At 36.3% G+C, this 25,453-nt stretch overlaps 3 protein-coding genes and 1 non-coding gene across 4 annotated transcripts; all 4 read left to right on the top strand.

Moving 5' to 3' along the window:
- Positions 1 to 9,089: 9,089 nt before the first annotated feature.
- Positions 9,090 to 12,603, top strand: LOC121753173 (septin and tuftelin-interacting protein 1 homolog 1-like). Its single transcript, XM_042148373.1, has 2 exons — positions 9,090 to 9,229; positions 9,693 to 12,603. Exon 2 carries the CDS (start codon positions 9,716 to 9,718, stop codon positions 12,254 to 12,256), a length of 2,541 nt encoding a protein of 846 aa, XP_042004307.1. The 5' UTR covers positions 9,090 to 9,229; positions 9,693 to 9,715; the 3' UTR covers positions 12,257 to 12,603.
- A 1,948-nt stretch (positions 12,604 to 14,551) lies between these two features.
- TRNAQ-UUG lies at positions 14,552 to 14,623 on the top strand. Its single transcript has one exon. It is a non-coding gene; the product is annotated as a tRNA-Gln (tRNA).
- Positions 14,624 to 17,087: 2,464 nt separating this feature from the next.
- Positions 17,088 to 20,737, top strand: LOC121751061 (probable protein S-acyltransferase 7). Its single transcript, XM_042145775.1, has 5 exons — positions 17,088 to 17,573; positions 18,101 to 18,283; positions 19,362 to 19,652; positions 19,916 to 20,149; positions 20,265 to 20,737. Exons 1-5 carry the CDS (start codon positions 17,499 to 17,501, stop codon positions 20,589 to 20,591), a joined length of 1,110 nt encoding a protein of 369 aa, XP_042001709.1. The 5' UTR covers positions 17,088 to 17,498; the 3' UTR covers positions 20,592 to 20,737.
- A 931-nt stretch (positions 20,738 to 21,668) lies between these two features.
- On the top strand, positions 21,669 to 22,606 carry LOC121750682 (NAC domain-containing protein 83-like). Its single transcript, XM_042145259.1, has 3 exons — positions 21,669 to 21,940; positions 22,030 to 22,289; positions 22,373 to 22,606. Exons 1-3 carry the CDS (start codon positions 21,760 to 21,762, stop codon positions 22,523 to 22,525), a joined length of 594 nt encoding a protein of 197 aa, XP_042001193.1. The 5' UTR covers positions 21,669 to 21,759; the 3' UTR covers positions 22,526 to 22,606.
- Positions 22,607 to 25,453: the final 2,847 nt, after the last annotated feature.

Here is a 25,453-nt window from a genome sequence, read left to right on the forward strand (position 1 = left end):
AGAAAGAGTATTTGAACTAAATACGACGTCGTTTCCGGCTTTATACTCTTGTTCTTCAAAATAATCTATCTTGTTGTTCTTGATTTCTTGTACAATTACAAATATAGATGCATGAGTGCATAATTTCAAGCCACTGTATTGACACATTTACTCAAATTTTGTCACCTCAACAAATTTTACATAAACTTGCCTACGAAGTCCTAGATGATTAACTACTTAGTGGTAATCCAATGAGTGTGGTCGAATAAGATGAGACTTGTTAATCAAATGGTCAGTGAATCGATCCCTGTCTTTGGTTATGGAGCAACTTTAAATCCTTGGACCAGCTGTCCCACTTTTGTGGTGCCTACAAATCAGCGCGGGAAATAATCACTGGGTCCGCTGGTGGATACCATTGGTAATCACAAAAAAAAAAAAACTAGTTAGTGGTGCCTCGTTTAAGCTGTTGAATCCCACCATACTAATTTCATCCCTAAATACAGTAAAAGAAACAAACATTAATATACTAAATATTTGTGCAAAATATTACTCCTTGTGTCTACATAATGACATTCAAAAGCTCAAAAATCAAATTAATGTGTATACGAAGTTAATGCACACGTGTGATTAGGGATGTCAATGTAACCCGAACCCGTGGGCCGGCCCGAATAACCCGATAAAAATACATGGTTAGGGTTGTAACTTCGCAACCCGAATTTAAAATCGGGCCATTCGGGCTGACCTGTTCGGGTTGTCGGGTTAGGCGGGCTGACCCGTTCGGGTTACGGGTCGGCCCGTCGGGTTGAAGGCTTCTGCACAGCGAGCAGTTTTTGTAACGGTCATAACTTTCTCTACAAAGCTCTAATTGAGGCATGCAATATATCCACGCGAAGCTCTTTCGAAGAGGAAGAGAATGATATGTATTAGAGGTTTATCAGACTTCAAAATCGCGAGAAACATTGACTCAAACAAGGTTGCTGCACATCCACATATTTTGTGTACATTTTCTAATCAATTTTCTATCATTTCTCAACAAACATGTAAACATACCAAAATATAGAAATATAATCAAAATCATCCAAGACAACCCTCTAAAACCATGCAAAATCCAAATACGTCAACCGACTATATAAGATCACAAAAAAAATCACCATGTGGTTCATGGATTCATAAATACGTGTATATAAAAGCTTTCTTTTAGTATATTTCCAATATAATAGTGCAAAGTATTTTGACGCCGCTTCGTCATTGAATTATGCGTACTTTGATGATTCTTAAAACAAAGATAAATTATTATTTGACTTATTTACATCTGGAATAAATTAAATTTGACCAATTATAATTCAAGAAAACTTAGAGTTACTCCAATTAGCTAGCATCTTGATAATTCACTCTTTAACAATTCAAAATATTTTTGTTACATCTACGATGCACCTCTCACGTTATGAAAATTTTATTTAATGTCACCTCTCACGTTATGAAAATTTTATTTAATTTTCTACGAATTGATTTATGTTTGAATTTTGAAACAAAGTGTTGATTTATGTTTTAAATACATAAACATAAACATACTATTGATAGATATTTTGTAAATAATTATGTAATGAATAAGTTATTTAAATTTAAATAACTTAATCTTTTTTAAAAATATTAAAGAAAATTAAAAATATGTATTTCATTATTGAATGATTAATTAAAAATATGTATATAATAAAGAAAATTTAAAATACGTATTATTTTTTGAAAATATTAAAAGAATTAAAAATACGCATTGGCCCGAATAACCCGGTGGGTTAGCCCGAAACCCGAAGGGTTAGGGTTAGGGTCGAACTTTTATAACCCGAAAAAATCATAACCCGAATAGCCCGTACCCGAATGGCCCGACAACCCGAATGGGTTGGCCCGATTGACATCCCTACGTGTGATGTTATATTGTTGAGGGTTTTCATATTTAATCTGTTTATTGAATTAGTTGCATTTGACAATCTACTACTCAAATCAATCAATCATTACAAGAGCCCATGATAAAACTAATTTGATAGCCTTTTTAAAATTCTATTTTAAGCTAATTAAGTACATAAAATATTAGTATTTAATAAAGTTAGTCATTAGTTATTCTATATATAAATGGAAATTAATCTAGCACATGATTAGATGTTAATTGATGAATATAAAGTGTCGATTTTTTAAAAATTTAATAAGTATTTATTATGCATTTAAATTGTTAAAATTTAAATTCCGTTTCTTTGTTAAATGGAAATAAAACAAATAGTAATTTCTGACTTTAAACTTTCAACAAATTGAATTTGCATCTTATGAATTAAATTCCACTTAATTATCCTTTATACTATTACTACTCCATATTTAGTGATGAGATGTCATCAGCAAATGGTAATGCGCTTTATCAAGAATGATCCAGCTTTTATGACCGATCTCTCCATACAATTGTCTGCCTAATTTATTGACAGGTGGCACCATGGATCTTATGATTTTGTACGGCCTCCTAAATCAACCATATGAATGTTTTTGGTCTATTTCGTTTTCCCTTTTCTTTTATTAACATTGGACAATATTTGAGAGAGACATTTTCTATCTCACAACAAATTAAAGATTCCAATTATGTAACGTGTGTACATTGTAACATAAAATAAAATTAACCTCCTATTTAATCTTACATTGATTTGTTTATAATATACATTAACTTTTGTACATGTAGTTTCTTGTCAAGAGAGCGGACACAGAAAAAAAGATTAGTACTACTAATTAAGCCTCTTAAAATTTATTCGAGAACATATATTTTAGGTAGTTCAACCACTAATACTAACTTTTAAGTAACAATTTATACTCCATAAAACATGGTATATATTGAAAATATGGACTTGGTATGGGCTTAAGCCCCCGAACCCACCACGTGTGTCCGCCCATGCACGTCAAATTAAAAAATGGACGCGTTATGGGCTTAAGCCCCTTATCGGGTTGAACCCAACTCTGTTCTTGGAATTGTGCTACTCCATCACCAGAGCTTTCCTGACTCAAATTAAAGTAATAAAGGTGCAACCATCAACCTTACTTAATCATAAATCATAAGCCTAATTATATTAATCTAAAAGTTAAAATAGAACTTAGTAATTTTCGTATAATTAGAATATCATAATTTATACTACTAATAATAATAATAATTAGATCAGTTTAATCAAGTTCAAGTAGAATGGGATTAGCGCCTCGTTAAAAATAGCACAAACTTTGAAATTATTAAAAGCAATCTCCATCTTGACATCTTGTCTATTTATTATTTGTTCATTCTGCATGATGTTACTTAAGCACCAATTGCTGATAAATGTGTCTAAAGTCACATAATTATATGATTGTAACCTTTGGGAAAGAATGCCACCGTGCCTTCTGTCGGTCAACAAAGCTATACTCAAGAAGGTAGGCGCAAAGTTGGATGTATGATACTTAATTAGAGGATAAGATGTCCTTTGAGTGTAATCTCTAATCACTTATTAATCTCATCATATCTAATCACTAAATTATCTTTATTCTCTCGTTAATGGTAAGTGCATGTTAATTAACGTATACAAATTGTTTGAGATCGGCATGCCAATTGCAATGGCTTATGTGAAAAAAGCGGCAGATAAATGTTTTAATATAATGTGATATGGTACATGGTAGATTAGTTTTCTTTTTTGAGTAAATACAAGGTAGATTTGATGTTGATTCTTGTTTTTATTATTTTCATGATTGCTGGTCTTCAGATATTTTTTAGTGGTCTTCTTAAATTAATGAATTGAAAAGTGACTATCTTTCTCCTTTTTTAATGTCGTGAACTATTTTTCAAATATTGTCCTTTGTGCAGATTCAATTAATATGTTAAGCTATCTCTCATGATTTGGAGTTGGGATCTTTTTAGCTTTGTTATTTTTTGGTCAGATTTATTTGTGTTCTTTTATTATATCTTTGGCAGATTCAATTAATATCGTTGTCTTGAGTCTTCATAAGAATTAAGAGTTTGTTGCTGTTTTTTTTGGTATATATACAAAGTTTGTTGCTATCTATACTACTCTTAGTGGCAGTTGGTTGAAAAGACATTGATACCCTTTTTGGAGGGAAAATGAGATGCATAAGTAAGTGATATCGGACGGTATTGCCTAGGCCCTAGGGCCATGTCAAAAGTAATTAGACGAAAAATTATCCAATCAAATGCAAAACTTCTTGAAGAAGATTTAAAATACTTTAAAATAGATGGACTAGAATTTGCATTTTGTGGACTGATTTTCTGATTTGGTGATTGTCGTATAGCAGGTGTGGTTCTGCTTGGAACCGACGACGGCTCAGGCGACAGCTGGCGGGTGAGGCGACGAGAGAGATACCGGAGATGAAGAGGAAGTGGCAGCGACAATGCTGTGCAGGATGGGTTACGGCGGCGGCGGCGGAAGCGGAGTAAAGAGAAGGAGAGCCGACGGCGGTGGCGGCTGGACTCGCACGCCGGCAAGCCCAATACCTGAGAGTTACGAGAGAGAGGTGTTGGTGACCGGCGATGGCGGTTGGGTGGCGTGGAGGAGTCCTCAAGCCGGTGGCCGAGAGGTGGAACCGCAAGAAGGAGAGAAAGAAGAACGATACGCCATTGCCAACCGAGAACAGTGAGACCGATGGTGACAAAGGCGCCGCTGCCCTCTCTAATATCTGAAACATGATTTTGAAATAGTAGGGTTTCACTTCTATTTAGTTGTTGGGCTCATTGTTTGGGCTAAAAATTATTTAATTGTTTTACTTCTATTTAGATTAGGGGCTCTTTGTTTGGGCAATATTTAGAGGTATAGGAAGCATAGGGTTTGGGAGCGTACTCATACAAATTCGTTTTGCAAGTCCAAGTACAAATACTAAATAATTTATACAGTATATTTTGTATTAAATTAAAGATGAATAGCTAAGAAAAATATATTGCAAAAGGTTAGATACAAAAAATTATAATATGCATCACTTCAAAGAACTCCATAAATATCTATTGAAGATTTGTAATCTAAAAATATTGCAAAAGGTTTATACTATACATAAAAAATTTATTTCATAAGAAAGATTAGTTTATGACCAAAACTTTCATATTTTTTTTCAAGATTCATAAACTACTATTAACCATATATTTAACCACACTAATTCACACCATTATAAATGACAATATAAACAATAAAATTATCACTTGAAAATTTAGGAACTAGAGTTAAATTGAAGATGCGTAGATGTTATCATGTTATGAAGAACTAGGAAGTAATATTAGTAATAGGAATAATATGCAAGTTGCAATATGCAAATAGATACTCAAAACCACAAACTCAAAAAAGAATGAGCAACCCATCAAGTTCTACCTCCATCCCGACTAAGATGACATGTTTCGTTTTCGGACGTGTTTTAAAAAATAATAGAAGTAATAAATAGTTAGAGTGGAAAGAAAATAAGGTAAGCGAGAGATTAATATAGAGGAGAATCCCCTTCAACATGATTTTGTACTCTCTTTACTTTCTCTCTACTTAAGTACTCTTACACCCTCCGTCCATGAAAAATAGTCTTATTTTACCATTTTAGATTGTCCACGGAAAATAGTCCCATAAATTAATTATGGTGGAGATGAAATTATTTCTCCATTTCAAAACTATTCTTGCATTCCATTATTGGATTTGTAATGACACTCAATTGACAATTACACTTTTAGGAAGGAGAAATCTTACGTGTCATAATATTGTGCTTAAAGTATTTTATATTAGTGATTTTTTTATTACATGTTTGTGATTTTTATGTTTTTATTTGAAAATTAAAAATATTATAATTACCATTTGGTTCTTTTAATTCTTGAAACATGTTTTTAAATCTACCAGTGTTAATTCTTGAAATATTATAAAAATATTATAATACATTTTCTATTTTTTAGTTTTTACTCTAATTAATGTAACATCATTATCTTTACTTTATTCTGTGTTATTTTATTCTTCTACACTCAACTCACAAAATAAAAATGTATAAAGTTCTGTGTCGAATAGGAAATGCTTTACTTGGATTGGGACCTTACATTACTTTTTTTCTTTAAGTATACATAATGATATTATTTCTTATTTCTACTTAATTATCTTATTTTAATTAACTCATACTCTTTAATTCTTAGTCGTTTCTTTGTCATTTGTTTTATTTTATTTTACTCCACTCATGTCAGAGAAGTGCATTTCTCTTTTTGTTATTGTTTATAATGTTTTTAATTGTTTATAATATTTTTAATTTTTCTTAGTATTATTAATACTTATTGTAAGTAACACATATTTTTAACTTTAAACATCATTATACGAAAACCAGTCTTCAGTCATGGACAATTGTATGTTGCTATATCTAGAGTTATGAGTCGTGCAGGTCAGAAGATTTTGGTTTGTAAGCATGAGGATGATGATAGTAGGGGTGATTCGACTGTTAATGTTGTTTACAAAGAGGTTTTCCAAAACTTATGAACTATTGGTGTTTGGTAGATCCTATTTTGTTGAGCTGTTTATTTTGTTCCATTTATTCGGTTGTTACTTTTTTGTCTTTGTTTGCACATGTTTTATTTTCTTTCTCTTTCTATTATGTATTTATTTTTACTACTAATATTTTATTCTAACTAACTCATACTCTTTTATCTTTATTTACACATAATTTAAAAATCTTATGTCCCGTGCATAGGACGAGTGTTGACACTAGTTTTAATTAATGATCCTGTTTCATCGAGGTCTCTTTTAGAGTGAGCATTATTTCTGATTATATAAAAAAATTAGTAGTAAGTGGAATTAGTTACAATCAAATCACTGCTTTAGGGTGACCTACTATTTGGTGGTGAAAGTGCAATTACAAATTTATAAATCCAAGTTTGATGGATATTATCTAAAGTGCATGTATATAGTAGGGTAAATTGCTTCTAAAATCGTGAACTTTTATAATAGTTTGGTATTTCCCGTAAACTTTAAAATTTGCGTTAAAAATCATGAACTTTGTCGGGTTGTGCAAATTTCGCAAACGACCCGACCCGGTAGTTTTCCGGCATAAACTTATCTTATGTGGCAGCCGGAAACGTGACTTGGCAGCCAGAACACAAAACGACGTCGGTTGGTGTTGGTTGAAAAAAATTAAAATTTCAATAAATCAGTCATCAGTCAACTCCCTTCTCCACTCTCCTCACTTCACTTCACCCAAATCAGTCGCCTTCCACCTCCACCATCATCTACCGCCGGCCGTCACCTCGGCGATTCGTCGTCGGAGAAGTACCGGAGAGTCTCCCCTCTCCGCTATCTCCCTCGCCCGACGGAGATACCCAATAGAGAAATCCCCAAAATCCCGTCGACCCCCGATTCAATCGAAGCATTCAGCGCTTCTGACACCGGCGTTTTCGTCTCCGCCGACAACGGCGGCTCCGGCGGATTGACGGTCACGAATGTCACGCAGTAGGAAGTCCGATCTCCGCCGATCCTCCCGTTCAACGACGTCCGCTTTCACCCCCTCCCCTTCCTCCGCCTCGTCGCCGCCGAGGAAATCCGAATTCCGCCGATCATCCGCCGCCTTCTCCGGCGAATTCCGCTGCTTCTTCTTCCTCAGCAGCATCTTCAGCTTCTTCTTCCGCCACAGCCCTCTCGGGAGGCGGAACACGGACAGATCAGGAGGTGCACCATTGCGCAGGGGCAACAGCAACACACCGCCGCCCCGCCGTCTCCCCCTCCTTTCGATTTTCGCGCCGCCATCGTAAGCAGCGGCTGCCTCTTCGCCGATTACGCCACCGCGACTCTCGACATTGCCGAATCGATCGATTCCGATTTTGTGATTGGAGATTGAACTGAGAAATCGAATTGAGAGAGAGAGAGAGTGAAGAGGTGAGGTTAGAAATATGAATGTGATTTGCCGAAAACGAAGGACGGAGTAAGCTGTGTTAATTTTATTAATTATTATTTTCAAATATGATTTAATTATAGCTGGGAGGAAATTTTAAAAAAATACTAATAGAATGCTTAGTCATCATGCCACGTCAGCAAGGAGGTGATTTTTTTTAACAAAAATTATCAGCGCGCCACACGAGCACAAGTCTGGCTGGAAAACCCGACTCGGGAAATCGGCAACCAAAAGCAAAGTTCATGATTTTTAACGCAACTTTTAAAGTTTACGGGAAATACCAAACTATTGTGAAAGTTCACGATTTTAGAAGCAGTTTACCCTATATAGTATAATACTTATGCTAGTTATCATTTTGTGTCATAAAATATATCGGAATTTGTTTTTATATGCCTGATAATTTTAAATGCATCAGAAGCGGAAGGATCAAAGTTTATCCAGTTATATTTTAACAAATACTAGTGGTATAAATTTTAAGTTTGTGAAAAATAAAATTTTGATAAAGATTTATGAGTTATGGACCATTTTACTCCTTTAAATAAAGAATGAACTACACAAATAATTCTCGATCGTTGAGATTTGTATCTTTCTAGTCTCTGAACTTTAAAAATAGCATGAAAGATTTTTGAATTTAGAGGCTAATCACATATTTGATCCTTTTTTTCACTGTTTTTACATATTTTTGGACCGAAATGCCTCCCAAGGCAAGCAAGGAAGGCATTTGCATACTCCACTAATTTTCACTTTCTCACTCTCTTCTCTATTTATTCTATCTTCACTTAACTATTTAATAGTATCAATTTCGTAAAATACCTGCAAAAAAAAGAAAGAACTGACTTGATTACCTTAGGACAGAGGGAATAGTAATTATTCTTATGAATAAAAAATAAATATTTTAATGAAATTTATACTATAATAAATAAAATATACTTAGCATAATCTAATTTATTTTGATCATATCATGAATCAAACTCGAATTCGGATCCTACTTGAATAAACAATTCAATTTAAATTTAAGTCTTTAGCTATACTAAACAACCTAGCTCAAAAACACTTCATCTCATAACTTGGATCCGACCCATTATATTACTCCAAACTAAAAATATACCCTAGCCCAGCCCAGCCCAGCCCATAAAATAATCTAGCCCAATAAATTGTTCTAATATTGAGTAACTTCGATTATTAACAATTAAATTCAATTTCTTGTCAATAGTAGTATATGAGTTAGTTATACAACTATTTGGGGACATCTCTCTCTCTCGCGGTTCTCCGACTCTCTGCCCTACCGCCACCCAAGGTCGAGCTCGTCGCAACGACCGGACCCGAACAACAGTCTCCTCTCTCCCTCAACCCAACAGTGCGTCATATTCCACTCGCTATTGATTCCTCTTAGCAATATCATTGTTAATTTTAGTTTTTAGATATTTAGCAGATGATTTTAGACATTTAGCTTGAGTTGAAAACTTGGAATTGAAATTGGGTTTTGATATAGTAGTATTGTGATTAAATCACAAGTATAACAAAACTACAAGCTGTATTAATCGAGTTGAAAACTTGGAATTAAAATTGTGGTTTGATATAACATAGTAGTATGAGACTGTGGGAATTGATATTAGGTTTTAAATGCGCTTTAGCATGGTTGGACGCCCGATTGGGTAATTTTTCACCCAATTTGACACCCCTTATCGTTTGTTAAAAACGCTGCCTCTGTGCGAGCTACTTTTTGAATAAATCTAGGGAAAAGGGTTGTAATTTAATTATCGTTGCTTATACCCTACTTTAGTTGTTAGTTGCTTGATTGGTGTTGCAAATTTTTCCAGAGGCTACCAAATTTTACTAGAAGATGGATGAGTATCAGGAGAGGGAAAGGTTCGGCATGGATAATGATTATGATGATGGCCAGTGGATTGGTGGCGAGTTTTATGGCAAGCGCAGACAGAAACGTGTGCAGACCAAAGATGATGTTCTTTATGGTGTGTTTGCTTCTTGTGATAGTGACTCTGACGAGGGGTTTGGGTCGAAGAACAAGCGCAGGAAGGATTCGTCGAAGAAGACTGACTACTCTAAGCCTGTCAGTTTTATTTCGACTGGCACAGTTATGCCCAGTCAGGAGATTGAACATAATATCAAGGAGGATAATGATGTAATGGAGGAGGAGGATGTCACACCTGCTGGTTTAGGCCTTGGATTTGGTTCTGCTGATTCGAAAAAGGCAAATGAAGACAAGGAAGAAGATGATGACTTCTTGCCTACTGCATTTGGGAAGATTATCAGGGAAGGTGCGAAGTTGCGGGAAGAGAAGGAAAAGGAGAAGGCTAGGGCAGCCAAAAAATCATCTCAAGCTAGCAAGAGGGACTTGGACCCAAATGGTGTTGGTGAATTTGAGAAGCATACCAAAGGTATTGGAATGAAGTTGCTTGAGAAGATGGGCAACAAGGGTGGCGGTCTTGGTAAAAACGAGCAGGGAATTACGGCTCCTATTGAGGCCAAGCTCCGGCCTAAGAATATGGGAATGGGTTTTAATGACTACAAAGAAGCCGTTCGTCCAGCAATACAGGACGTAGATGAAAAATCTGTTCCACGTCCCAGCCATTCTCTAGAAGGTCGCACTAATGAAAAGCTTTGGTCGAAGAAAATTTCAAAGAAGAAGGCTTATATAACAGCTGCAGAACTGTTGGCCCAGAAGGAAGAGAAAGGTTTTGAAGTTGTTCAGAAGGTTTTTGACATGAGAGGGCCACAAGTTCGGGTTTTGACAAATTTGGAAAACTTGAATGCAGAAGAAATGGCCAGGGAAAATGATGTCCCAATGCCCGAACTTCAGCATAATATCAAATTGATAGTTGATATAATTGAGCATGACATTCAGAAACTTGATAGTAATCTGAGAAACGAAAGGGAGACTGTGGTTGCTTTACAGAAGGAAAAGGAGAAGCTGCAAAAGGAGGCTCATGACCAGAAACAACGGCTTGGAAACATGGAGGATATAATAGCTGTATTGGACCAATTGGGTGAGAAGAGCTCTACAGGATTGTTAACTTTAGAATCACTTGCTAAATCATTTGTAGATTTACAGACAAGATTTCCGGATGAGTACACATTATGCAACTTATCTTGCATCGCGTGCTCGCATGCTCTGCCTCTATTTATTAGAATATTTCAGGGATGGGACCCACTCCAGAATCCAACTCATGGAACTGAGGTTGTATCATTGTGGAAGACACTGTTGCAAGGTAAAGATTCTTTGAATTTCTCAAGTACAGCTTCTCCATACGTGCAGCTGCTTATGGAAGTCGTATTTCCTGCTGTAAGAATATCTGGGACCAACTCTTGGCAGGCAAGGGACGCAGAGCCCATGCTTAGGTATTTGGATTCTTGGGAAGAACTTTTGCCTCCTTCTATCCTACAGGCCATACTCGACAACGTTGTTATGCCAAAAATATCAGCTGCTGTAGACTCGTGGGATCCACGTAGAGAAACTATTCCCATCCATGAGTGGATCCACCCTTGGTTACCATTGTTGGGTCACAAGTTTGAGAATTGCTATCACACGATTCGCAATAGATTGGCCAGTGTTCTTCATGCTTGGCACCCAAGTGATGGATCAGCTTTTGCCATATTGTCTCCTTGGAAGACTGTGTTTGATCCTGCCAGTTGGGAGCATTTAATGGTTCGGTACATCATTCCAAAACTGTTGATTGTCATGCATGAATTCCAGATAAATCCAGCCAATCAGAGTCTCGATCAATTTAATTGTGTCGTGAAATGGGTGTCTGCTATTCCTACTCATCACATGCTGCAGTTAATGGATGTTTTCTTTAATAAGTGGCAAGAAGTGCTTTATCATTGGTTGTGTTCCGAACCAAATTTTGACGAAGTGACCCAGTGGTATCTCAACTGGAAAGAGCTCCTTCCTCAAGAACTTCAGGCAAATGAGCATATCCGGTATAGGCTTAATCTTGGTTTGGCCATGATGAACCAGGCAGTTGAAGGCATGGAGGTGGCTCCCCCTGGATTGAAAGAGAATATTAGCTATCTCAGGGCGCGCGAGCAAAGGCAGTTTGAAACTCAGAAAAAAGCTGCTGCACAAGCTCAACATAGGACCGTGCCAAGTTCGGATAATGAAATTCCAGCAGAGGGCATTAGTGGTGGAAACGAGATAAGCTTGAAAGAAGTTATCGAAATCCATGCTCAGCAAAATGGTTTGCTGTTCAAGCCCAAACCTGGTAGAATGCATGATGGGCATCAAATATATGCATTTGGTAATATATGCATAATTATAGACTCCCTCAACCAAAAGGTGTTTTCCCAGACTGAGGACAGATGGTCCCTCGTATCACTTGAGCAGCTGCTGGAATTGCAAAGTCGTTCCAAGATGAGGCGATAATGAGCTTCAGAAACTCCTTAAAAGTACATCCGTGAGAAACATACATAGCCATAATTGCATGTGACATTTTATATCCACTTTATTTCTTGATTCAGAAATCTAATTTTGCCTCAGTTTATACTTTGCAGATCTGTACCTTATTATTAAGATACATACAATGATGAATTGTTCCTGTGACTTCTTTTTAACTTGTGAAATTAGTAGTAGTAGATAGTTTTAGTTCCTAGTTTCATAGGGTTATACTTTAACTGTCCTTATAAGAGTTGGCTACTGTGAAGAAGGAATATTATTGATCTTGTTTGAATGTTAGCAAATGGTCTTTATTGAGGCCATATCCTCATCGCTAAGTTTTCTCTATAGTTTGGTGCTTGATCTATTTACGTTCATATGGAAATGCTAACTCGTAGTCACTGCTTAGGCGTTAAACTGCACAATTCTGTTCTGTTATTCTGTCTGGTGAAGCTTGGCCTCTAGATCTTACTATTACCATTTGCGTAAAATACTAAAACGGTAATCGTCAGGTGAAGTTGCAATATGCTACTACTATTTAGTTTGCTAATTAAGATAGATTTTGTGGAAACTGAATGTTGAAGATAATAGTCGTATGCTCTCTTATCGCTGTACGCGGCCGTGTTAATTTGGTTATCTGGAAGACATGTAAGATGTGTAGCTCTTTCTTTAGCTTACTTCCAGAGAAATTATGACGCAGGTGGTTAAGCTATTACGGGTTTCTCTTAAGGTGGACCTAGGTATATTGTCATATTGATTTGAGTAAAATCGAACCAGTTTATATTTATTTACTTCTGTGACCGGATGATAGTTAACTAGTACTATTTGATTATATGCTTTATCGTTATTCATGGACATTATCAATGATTTTTATCTAGGAGTAAGTAAATGCAATTTAATTGTTTATGGATGAGAGATTGTTTGATGAGTTTCTGGAGTTCTTGCTGAAAATGTCTGCTCGTTCAGTCATTGATAAGAAATAGGACTAGTTAGTTATTTGATGCATTCTGTTTTCTTAGCTTGTACAGGAGATATTAATTTTCTTTTTATTGATTTGAAGAATCACAGATGGGGTCACTATTTTATTTGTGGGTATGGTGCTTTTGATCGTCTTCTATCGTGAGTTTTTCTTCTTCTTCTTCTTCGGAGCTTGGGCAGTCTCGCGACTTTTTTTTGATGAAATTCATATTTACCCTGCTTTTGTGCATTTGAGATTATGGGCATTGTTTTAGTTTAGTTTAGCTTAGCTGTCATATGCACTTCCTTCTTCACAACGGTTTTTCAAATAATGTCTGTATTATTCTTACCCCATGATTTTAATTTAGGGTGATTCCTGAAGTATTATAAAAATTATACTCTCATTTGGTGCTTTATTACTTCCGACACTAATATTTTTCTTAGCAGTATATAACTTTATGAAAAAAAATTATGCAATGACCCTGTGACTGTTTGGATGAGAAATTAATTGGAAAAGATTTAATTTTTAGTCTGCCCTTTGATTTGAAGTTAAGTACTTATGAAAATGATAAAAGAAGTTGATTGAACTTATATTTCTAGGCTCTATACTTTCAGCGACGAGCATTTGTGGTCTCTATACTTGCAAAATATCATTTGCGGTTCTAAATTATATCACTTGCTCATTTCAGGTGTTTTTTTTTTCACTTTTTGACCATATTTTCGGATGAAAACTCCCCTAAAAGTCTAAGAGGCATTTTTGTGCACGGACTCTCCAAAAGTAGGCACCCCTTTTCTGACACTTGATTTACCAATATATTGAATTACATGTATGTCATTTCAAATTCCTTCAAGCTTGATATGTGAAACAAAGGTAAAATTTGGTATGGAAGGTAATGGATGTGGTGGTGGAAACTGAAACTAGGGTTTGCACAAATGAGAATTATTTTTATTATTTCTATGTTAGAAGATGAATAAACCTGATGAAAACATAATTCCGTACTTCTCCACTTCTTTTAATATTTCTCCAATTTTTCACATCAAATGACATACACAACGTACACCTGATGAAAACATAATTCGATGTCTTGGGAAATCAAGAGTTAGAAAAGGGCATCTGCTTTTAGAGAGTGAGTGTATTAAAATGCCCTTTAGACTTTTGGGAGTGTTTTTGTCTAAAAATTTGTTAAAAAGTGAAAAAACACCTGAAACGAGCAAGTGTTTAATCTTGGGACATCAAATGATATTTTGCCGGTATTTGGTGACTGGGAATGATATTTTGAGTAATTCGTAATCTGTTATTATCTATTTGTATGTGGTGGAAAATGAAGAGGTTCTATGGTGTAGTGGTTAGCACTCTGGACTTTGAATCCAGCGACCTGGGTTCGACTCCCGGTAGGACCTATTTAATTCATTGAGTAATAACTACCATTTTTTATTTAGAAAAATATTGGGCCTCAATTTGGAGACAAGCCCAAAATAATGTTCAAAGTGCATTTTTTTAATGTCATACCCACTCACATAAACTCGATCAAAGTTTGGCACTACTTTATTACTAGTTTGCTAGGTTTGTTTATTCAAAGTATATTATATTATAAAAATTTATTTTTTGTTAAATGAGAATTATTTATTGGTCTTTATAATTTAATAAAATTTTTTGTGTTAGTTAAATTCATTTATTTTTCTTTTCTTTTTATATTTGTTTTGAAATTAGTTGAGTTGCAATATCGATTCATAAATATTCGGGAAAATGAAAAATTTATTGATATTGCTCGTTATCTATTTACAAATTTATCACATTTCAATAAATATTGAGTAGATATTGCAACTTAAATTAATTTTAAAATATTTAAGAGAAAAAAATTTAATTAACACAATTAAAAGTTAATTAGATTATAAAATTTGTTAAATAAAGATTCAACTTAAAAACTTCTAAATTCAAAATGTTATAGTATAAGAATATAATAAAAATAATTGTAAAAATATTTAATTAAATAAATGCATTATAAATACTAAAAAATTATAGAAGAAAGTACCAAGACCTGTTTTTGCTATCATCATTTGTTAGATTCAGTGGAAGATAAAATTTGAAAACTTTATTTACTCACGAAAGAATTAGGGTGGGAAAACGAAGAGGATTTAGGAATAATTTTTTGATTCCTAATTTTGTGGCTTATTATCCGGCAATTTCTAAACGGATTCTCTTATAAAATTTTTCATACCTAAAAATGAAATAAAATTTCTTAAAGAAGTTTCTATAATCTTGAATGTTGATTTATTCATCTAATGGATCTGATTTGGTCACACAATGGAAACGAAATGTTGCATCCTAAATTTAAAACTTTGTAACAAAAAAATGTAAAAAAATTGAATTCCTAAAATGTCGAAACATTTTCATTTGAAATTCATGGGTTCAGGAAAAGATAAGTCATTTTCTCTAAAATAAATATAGTTGTTCCTACTATCATCACCTACCTATACAGTAAACCGCAAGCCGCAATCATAATGAATAAGTGTCATCAACCCTACCAATTTTGAATTTTTTATTGATCTTTTTATGTCCTCTACGTTGAAAACTTGATCATCCATTGGGTTTTAAAGTTAGTTCTAAAGTTTCATGTATATTCAATATCAACCCGACACGCATGAATCTTGGATACTCAATATCTGAAATTATAGGTTTGTGTGATTGATGTAAGGATTTTTTGAAGGTTTTATATATCTAAATAGTACCCGATTATAGATTTGTGCAGTTGTGTTTATAGTTATAAATATTTGTTTTATCTAAGATAGGGCCGAAGTCACATAGGGTAATTTAGGGTAAATTTATATAAGGGATATTAGCCCCTAATATCATGAAATTTTCAAAAAGTTAGATTTTTACCACGAACTTTGAATTTGGCAAATAATATCATGAATTTTACCTTGAGTTTGTTATTTCTCACCAATGAAAAAATTATGGCTATTTTAATGGATTTAAGAACAAATTTGGAGGGTGTGCTTCAAGAAAAACTATTCTCAATGATTGAAAAACTTGAAGCTCTAGAAGTTGTTGTCGATAAATTATGAAAAAAAAATCGTATCATGATATTATTTTTTGGAATTTCTTCATTGGTGGGAAATAACAAACTCGGGGTAAAGTTCGTGATATTATTTTCAATTTCAAAGTTCGTGGGAAAAACCCAACTTTTTTAAAGTTCTATGATATTATATGCCAATATCCCTTTATTTAATGACTCTCTAAGTTTTCTTTTGCCCATCCCGATTCGCCAATACTACACCCCAAAAGTTTTTTATTTTAAAATTAAGTAAAGTATAATGAGAAAACTGAAGTAGTATTGAACTTAAACTTTGAACTTGTGTGTGTGAGTTTGCTAACGGTAGAGTGGTAATACCCGAGTTCAAAGGTTTCAGGTTCGAATTCACTATGACGCGGTTTTTAAATTCTATCATTTGCCCATAAAAAAACTTTGAATTTTGAACAAAAGTCAATAACTATTATGTCAATATTAATAACTTACCATACTTATCACAATATAATTTATATAATAAGAACAAATACGAAACATATTAATTTTAGGTGTGCGGGTACCTACATCAGATATTTTGATAAATACTTGTCAAATGTTGGATAGAAAATTTTAGAAATTTCAAATTTGAATATCCGATTTTTTAGATATGAGTACCCGTATTTATACGCTAACCATCCAACAACCATCTTTAAATTAAGAGATAAGAAACCTCAGTAAAAAAAAGAGGATTTATGAGTGTAAATGGGTAAATAGTAGCTCTGCACATTTGATTAAAAAAAAGTCCATAAAGTCTCAATTAATCATAAATCAATCTTTGAATTTAATTGAATCGGATTCACTACACAATAATCTAATATCGCATTCAATTTCTTGCATCAGTTATATTAGAAAGAGAAGAGTAAAGCAATGCTGTCTAATGTCTATGCATATTTTCTGTTGGGAAAATAAGTAAAAAGTGGGCCGGGATTTGTCGTCATTTCCCGGCGACTGACGTCAGTGGTCGTAGTCAAACCCCAGCTAGTGGAACTTCTTCAATTCGCTGTTCATCGAAGACTTTCCACGCCGTCTTCGACTATTCTATTCATAAAATTCGCGGTTCCCATTCATTTTCCCCTGCTGACTTTTTTCACACATCAATTCAATATTCGCAACCATCATTTTGCACTCCGTTTTTCTCTTGTTCGGGGAAGAAGATAGGGTGCAGTTTGCTCCAACTGAAAAGCAAGATTCTTTCGGGAAAGAGAGAGATGAATACAGTGGGCGGCGCCGCCGAGGGCGCGGTGGAGATGGTCAGGAAATACAAGGCGTGGGAGGGCAGTAATGTAAATTCAATCGCTTGATGCCTTTTCTCTATCTGCCCTTTTCAATTGAATCAGGGGTTTATCTGCTTATTGACTGTTTCTGGTAGAGTATTTGATCTTAAATTTGGATAATTTTGAAATAATTTGATTAGATTTGAGTTTTGTTAGGGGAACCTTTGATTTTATATGCCTTTTCTTCCTTATATTGTTTTGGAGCATCTCTCAATCTTGTTTGAGGAATAGGGAAGGGGAAATTAGTTTATCACTTTATTTTAGCCTCAAATCAAATGTGTTTTTCTTTAGCCATTGGAGTTGCTTGAATGTTGTGATGACTTGAATTTCTTCTTATGCATTGTCAAGCACCTTAAACTCTAATTTAAATAGATATTTTTAACCAACCTTATGGATTAGACTTACCTTCAAGTGGATACTGCAGAATTGTTGTTGGTTCCACCTTCAACTAGTCTTAGGTCTATATCTCTCTCAATAAGAACAACGCTGTAGAAAAGTGTTGTCAATCTTTCTGAAGATGTTTTCTTTTCTTGCAGAAATTCTGTCTTGGGGGAAGGTTTATTTTCGGGCCTGATGTAAGATCGATATTTCTAACGGTGTTTCTTATAGTTGCTCCTGCTGCTGTCTTCTGCTTATTCATTGCAAGGAAACTGCTGGATGATTTTTCTGGTGATTGGGGAATTGCCGTTTTAGTTGTATTTATCGTCAAGACTGTATTTGTAAGTTCTATTCCCACCCTGAAATCTTACACTTGTCTGGAATTTTTCTATTAGCCCAGCCACTAACATGTTATATTAGGATGAATCTTCACACAGTTCTCTAGCATGGCTGCAGCAGTGCAGTGAAAATTGGGAACTCTCTATAGCGTCTATCATACTAAACTTTTACTCTTTCTTGCTTAACAGTATTAGTACACCGTTTTTTATTAGGCCTCAATCGGATTCTATTTTAAGAGCTATGCTTAGCGTCATTTTATGTATGGATTCGAATACAACAAAGTTCATAAGTTTCATCCGAGAGAGCAATGGGAAATAGCCGTGAATATCGAAAAACTGTTGAAACTCAATTTTTCTTGAACTAGCGTGTTTTTTCTGTTGGACGAATTTTAGTATAAAGTAGTTGAAGAGTCATCACATGTGACTAACTCACTAAAGAACTGAACTTGCGTAAAGAGGGATGGAAATTAGGGTTCTTTGGGACAGCCTATTAGATTAGTAGAGAGTGATGGATTTGCTCGATATTACATACTCCCACTGTCCATGAAAAATAGTCTCATTTGTGGACGGCACGGGTTTTAATGAGAAATTGATAAAGTAAGAGAGAATGAGAAAAAAGTAGGTAAAGTAGGAGAGATGATGAGAAAAAGTGGGTAAAGTAAGGGCGAGAGGAGAAAAAGTGGATAAATTATGAGAGAGAAACTTTCCATTTTTAGAAATGGGACTCTCTTTTTTGGACATCCCAAAATGGCAAAATGGGACCATTTTTTGTTGACGGAGGGAGTATGAAAATCTTGATACTTTGTTCTAGAACTATTGTTGTTGCGACTGTAACGTAAGGTTTATGGAAATGGACCTTCATTCAGACTTGCGACAAGTTGTGTCATATAGAAAGTAGAAGTGCGTTTTGCTTGTGAAACTATACAAAATAATGGAAATATGGAGAACAGCTGTGAGCTCTTAGAAAGTCCTGGGAAGAAAGTGGAGCTTGATTGCAATTGAAGTGTGTTTCGTAAGATAATAAAGTAGGGTTTGCATCTGGAGAAACTAATTGATGTGGCAATCTTTTGTGCTATTCCAGGTTTTGGTGCTGCTTCTGTTGACTTCTGGAAGGGACCCCGGTATTATTCCTCGCAATGCTCAACCTCCCGAACCGGAAACGTATGATAATAGTATGGAATTGGGCTCTGGCCAAACACCTCGCTTGCCTCGTACAAAAGATGTTATAGTTAACGGAGCTACTGTGAAAGTCAAATACTGCGACACTTGTATGCTGTACAGGCCTCCACGCTGCTCACATTGTTCGATATGTGACAACTGTGTGGAACGATTCGATCATCACTGTCCCTGGGTTGGACAATGTATTGGACTGGTAAGTTGTATTTTTGAATTTTCAGGAACTTTTGTTATATACCTCAGTTAAAGCTCCTCAATCAAGCTTTCACTATATTTATACTATGAAATAAAGTTATATAGATGTGTTTTCAGGGAGTAATATTCCATTTGGTGAAGACTTCTTGTTATAGTTGATTGCTCTACACGTCAATCTATATGAACATATGCACACAAAGATACTATGTATATGTGTGTGTGTGTTTCACTTTGTGTTTAAACTATTCTTGATTTTGGCTGCAGAGGAATTATCGGTTCTTTTACATGTTTGTCTTTTCCACAATGCTGCTTGCCTTGTACGTTCATGGGTTTTGCTGGGTGTACATTGTAAAGATAAAGAACAGTAAGAATTACTCCATATGGAAAGCTATGACTAAAACACCCGCCTCCATCGCACTCATTATTTACACTTTCCTGGGACTCTGGTTCGTAGGAGGGCTCTCGATCTTCCATTTCTACCTCATCGCAACAAACCAGGTAACGTGCACTTTGATGTTTTGTCGACACTCCCCAACTATAAACGTGAGTTTTAGGGGCAACCCCTACAATATAGCACCGTTGATTTTTGAGCATGTTTTTTTTTTCTTAACAGACGACATATGAGAACTTTAGATACCAATATAGCAGACGTGGCAACCCCTACAACAGAGGAATGATTGGAAACTTTATGGATATATTCTGTGGCAGTATTCCTAAATCAAAGAATGATTTCCGGGCGAAGGTGCAAAGGAAGCAGCCTACGATGCCTTCTCACTCAGTGGGTGCTAGTTTCGACAGTACAACCTTGGCAGTTTCCAAGAGTCTGCAAGGGAAGTCAGTATGGGACGAGGCGAATGACAGAGCCCTCGCCATAGGGTCGAACCGGGTAACCCTTTCTAGTAATGGTGATAGTGTAACAGAATATCAGCAATACTTGTAAAGTAATGATATTTGGGAAGCAAGAACATTGAGCCAAAGAAACTGGCGGATGGATTGGTGTTTGTGCATATGTAGTTGTTTCAATAGAATTCGGTTTTGATTGTGTGTCTGTTTCTTCAATTTATTGATATCGGATTTAGAAGAGTAGCAATGTTGCATTTGACCTCAGCCTTGTGCTTTTCTTGCTGTGGAATGTAAATCACTTGTTTTTAGAGGAAAGAGTTGAATAACAAAGGTGAGAGAATTGAAAATATACAACTTTTTTTTATAAATACCAGAATATATATTTTTGTAATTAATTACATAGAAAGCAATTGTACAAATTGATTTTTAGTTCATAGAATAAAAGAAAGGTTTAATTTGTAAAAATATACATAAATAATAAATATGAGCAAGAAAAGCAACTTCTTCTACATGAAGGAAAGAACATATGCAACCCTCTTTCAAGTCAATTTCCTCCTCCAACTAAATCTTTTGAAGGATTTTCACTTTTTCAAAAAGTATAACCCTTTTCCATTCTTTGATTTTTTGCTTTCAACCTCAATTCATATATTCCAAAGATACCAATAAAATGCCCCCTTCAACGTGAAGTAGTAGCGGAGGTGGAAAAGTTTATAACAAAAATCACTTGCAATAAATTCTAGATTAAATCCTTGTCTAATGAATTTAATTTATTTTCCTACGTGATTGATTTGTAAATTGTCTACAAAATCAAAATTATAACTGTAATTAACACACTGATCACCAGTATCTGTTCCTGGTTGGCCATAATTAGAAAAAAAAAAGATTATATACCTACTAAGGAAAAGAAGGAATCAGATTTCAATCTTTGTGACATGAATCTTATATTATATTGGAGAAGTGAACTTTAGATGTCAGAAATCCATAATTTAAAGTAACTGAGTGCAAGAAAGCAAACATAATCAAACTAGTAATTAGATGCAGGGTTTGAATTTGTGGCAAAAGCAGTTCCTTCAACAAAAAGAAATTGTTATGCAAACAAATACTTAAAAGGGAATAATTATTAATTAGGATATATCATTATCTATCATTAACATCTCCACATATAAAAGCTCCAAAGGGCATACCTTCCGTGCAAGCTCGCAGGCTATCTCTCTCTCTCTCTCTCTCTCTCTCTCTCTCTCTCTCTCTCTCATCTCATTGTTGATATGGAGAAGTTTAGTTTAGTGAGAGAAGGAGAGAGCAAACTGCCCCCGGGTTTTCGATTTCAACCCACAGATGAAGAGATCGTCTTCCAATATTTGTCGCGTAAAACATTTAACCATCCTATGCCTGCTCTTGTGATCCCTGAACTCGATGTCTTCACTTATGATCCATGGGAGCTTCCAGGTAATGTATATATACATCTCATTTTCATACTTTTTTCATAGTATTAAATATTTGCAAATTTGATACAATAAATATTAATTAATTTGTAGGTGATGGAGAGCAGGAGATGTATTTTTTCTGTAACAAGGAAGGTAGGAAAATGGGGAGAGGGAGTGAATGTGGTGTTTGGAAGGGTAGCGGTTCGGCCAAACGAATAATTTGTTCGAAAAAGATGCCAATTATTGGGATCAGAAAATCATACGTATTTCATAGACGTACGAAGCAGCGTTGTGCTGTTAGAACTGATTGGATCATGCATGAGTACTGCCTTGCTCTTTCACAAACTCAGCAAACGCATGCGAGTGACCAGGTATTTGTTTCTAGCTATGATACCAATTTAACGTAATTCATAAGACAATATTAATTGATTTGTTGGTATAATTATGTTTGCAGGGTTGCTTGGTTCGAATAGGAAACTGGACGTTGTGTCGTGTAATTTTTAAGAAATCGAGATTTAGTGGAGCTGGAGTGGATGATTCTTCATCTTCTTCTTCTTGTTGTTCTTCATCTGATTCTAGTATTTTTTCGGATGTATCTTCGGGTTAGAACATTAATCTACTGATAATGTGTGGTATTCCTTAAAAGGTTCATGGATTATATATGAAACTGCAATGATTTTGTGGTGTATCTTTACCAAGGTTGAGTGGCTGTGTTGTGTCAAAATATGTATCTTAATTTTACTGGAACAAATTGAGCATAAGAGTAATTACTTATAGTCACTCGCAATTAGAGAAATTCTAATTTAATATGTACTAGTACTACCTTATTTCATTTTCGTATACTTATGTATTTATACGGGTGGTGAGTTTTGACCAAAAGTTTCAGGAGAATATTGGGCGAAAACACATTGAGCCTAATTTTTTTCTATTTAAAATTTATAGAAATTGTCTCTAACCCTTATGGAGTTGTGATGGGGTACGGACTAAACAAGCCCAACAGCAGTGACGGCCCATCAGCCCAAAGCCCAAGGAAGAGTATCAGTTCGGCATTACCAAAGAGTTCGGCCCCAGCCTACAGCTCGGTAAAAGCCGACCAGTCAAGCTCTACTCTCAGATCGGCTAAAGCTGCTCGGCAATAGTTCAGCAGTTCGGTCTCAGTATTCGACCGAACTGGAAGATAGTCAACTCATGCAGGATCACATGCAGGATAGTTCGACCGAACTAGGAGATAGTGGACTCATGCAGGATTTCCACCTCCACTACGCCCACGATCTATTTAGTGGTGTCAAGCAGTCATTAACTCATGCAGGATAGTGGACCCATGAAGATCGCCACGATCTCCACGACATCCACTACCTAGTAAATGGTGCTGCATGCCACGATCTTGGTCCTTTGTATAAATAGAACTTAGATCAGAAGGAAAAGGGGGCTCTCTAGATACATAAAAGATAAAATAGCAAGTCTGTATTGTAAGCTGTAGAAAACAGATCAAGCAATACAACTCTGCCCTCCCTTCTTCCCGTGGACGTAGATTTACTTCAGTAAATCGAACCACGTAAATTCTCTGTGTCGTAGTCTTTATTCTCTACCAGCATTTACTAACATCAGAAATTCGCGGATCCATCACTGGCGCCGTCTGTGGGAAAACAGAGAACCAAATTTGTGATAAAGCGAATTTTTGACCCTTTTTCCACCCCAAAAAAAAAATGCATACCAGATCACATAACACCCATAATACCGTTCGTGATAACCGTGAGGAAGCTAGTCCAGCTCGCAGGTCTGAAAAACGGCCTCGGGAGACATCTACCTCCGGTTCTCACGAAGAAGGAACAAGCCACTCCAGGAGAGATCGCACCGAGTCTTCCCAGCAGCCCGATTTAAATGAAGCTGTCAAGCTGTTCTTGGCTGAGAAGCAGGAGGAGTTCTTAACCTTCCTGCAGAAGAGCCAACAGCCGGAGAAGACAACGGCGGATTCTCCCTCCTCATCCAGACATGAAAGTCACTACCGCAGTAGTGACGTGTCTTCCTGGAGAAAGAATCCTCAACCCCGACATGTTCCTGTTCCTCCTCGGTACCGGAACCACAGGAGAACTCCATCTCCTCCGTACCGAAGAGATGTCGGGTTCGCCATGTACGGAGCATTAAAGACTCCGTTCTCGGACGATATCACCCGAACTCCTTTGCCGCGGAACTACCGAACTCCGTCGATAACCTATGACGGACTCGTGGATCCTCATGATTTCTTGGGACGCTATCAATATAACATGGCGAACCAGGGTCTCAACGAGGTCCACATGTGCAAGCTGTTTCCCGAGCTGCTCATCGGGAACGCAAGAAGATGGTTCGATAGCCTCCCCCAAGGCAGCATTAGATCTTACCGAGATCTAATGGATGCATTCCACAGGAGGTTCTTTCAGAAAGCGGAAGCCCGGATCACTTCGGCTCAGCTGCTTTCTATACGTCAAGGTTGCGACGAAAAGATCAGCAACTTCATGACAAGATTCCACAAGGAATGCCTACAAGTAGATGATCTCAACGATCTACTTGTCATTTCGGCATTCCAAAATGGAATCCTGCCCGGAGCTCTCTACAGAAAGCTCGTGGAGTGCGGTCCGCAAACAGCTCAAGAGATGTGGGACATTGCGGACCAGTTCTCCCGTGCCGATGAGGCAGACCGTCGAAAACGGTCTTTAGACAGCTCATCTAGAGGAGACGAAAAGAAGCCCGATCATAGCGATCAGAGGTTTCCTCGCCGAACTCCTTTTGAAAGAATTCAAAGGGCACCGGTACAAGGCAGATTGGGACCACGTCTCAATCCTGAGAAGCCGCCCGCTCAGTTCGTACCATTGAACAAGTCAAGAGCGGAAATTTTCGAACTGCATTCCGATATGTTCGAAAAGCCAAGGCGGATGACGAAATCGGCCGCGCGCCGACCTCAGGATCAATATTGCTCCTTCCATCAAGACTACGGTCACGATACCGAGGAGTGCCGACATTTGGCTGCAGGTATTGATGCCCTTGTGAAAGCAGGGACGTTAAAAAAATACCAAAGCAAGCAGCCGAAAAGGAACAAAAAGCAGGGAGGTGCGAACTGCGCTCCTCAGGATCCGAAAAGGCAACAGGATCCCGAAGACGATAACGAGCCGCAATATGATGGAGTAATCCTAACTATTGAAGCTCTCCCTGCCGAGAAGACTAAATCGTCTCTGAAGTCATAGAGCAGAAAAAGGCTTCTGACGAGCTCAAAAGTTATTTAGCCAAGCTTCCAATTCTCTCTGCTCCAACAGATGCCGAAGTGATTTTCTTATACTTAGCGGCATCCGATCAAACCATTAGCGCGGTGCTTGTACGAGAAGAAGGCCTAAAGCAGTTTCCCATCTACTTTACAAGCCGAGCATTAAGAGGTCCAGAAACAAGGTATCAACCTCTGGAAAAAATTGCTCTGGCGTTAGTAAATGCAGCAAGGAGACTGCGGCCATACTTCTATGCTCACAAGGTATGCGTTTTAACCGATCTGCCTCTTCGGCAAGTTTTG

This window comes from Salvia splendens, chromosome 10 (genome assembly GCF_004379255.2).
Source record: "Salvia splendens isolate huo1 chromosome 10, SspV2, whole genome shotgun sequence".
In the NCBI taxonomy this organism is placed as follows: Eukaryota; Viridiplantae; Streptophyta; class Magnoliopsida; order Lamiales; family Lamiaceae; genus Salvia; species Salvia splendens.

Bases quoted from the DNA above. Each gene is read 5' to 3' on its own strand.
- LOC121753173 (XM_042148373.1), top strand. From the start codon at position 9,716: ATGGATGAGTATCAGGAGAGGGAAAGGTTCGGCATGGATAATGATTAT.
- LOC121751061 (XM_042145775.1), top strand. From the start codon at position 17,499: ATGAATACAGTGGGCGGCGCCGCCGAGGGCGCGGTGGAGATGGTCAGG. The intron at 17,574-18,100 runs GTAAATTCAATC...CTTTTCTTGCAG, and splicing joins AGGCGTGGGAGGGCAGTAAT to AAATTCTGTCTTGGGGGAAG. The intron at 18,284-19,361 runs GTAAGTTCTATT...GTGCTATTCCAG, and splicing joins TTATCGTCAAGACTGTATTT to GTTTTGGTGCTGCTTCTGTT.
- LOC121750682 (XM_042145259.1), top strand. From the start codon at position 21,760: ATGGAGAAGTTTAGTTTAGTGAGAGAAGGAGAGAGCAAACTGCCCCCG. The intron at 21,941-22,029 runs GTAATGTATATA...ATTAATTTGTAG, and splicing joins TGATCCATGGGAGCTTCCAG to GTGATGGAGAGCAGGAGATG. The intron at 22,290-22,372 runs GTATTTGTTTCT...TTATGTTTGCAG, and splicing joins AAACGCATGCGAGTGACCAG to GGTTGCTTGGTTCGAATAGG.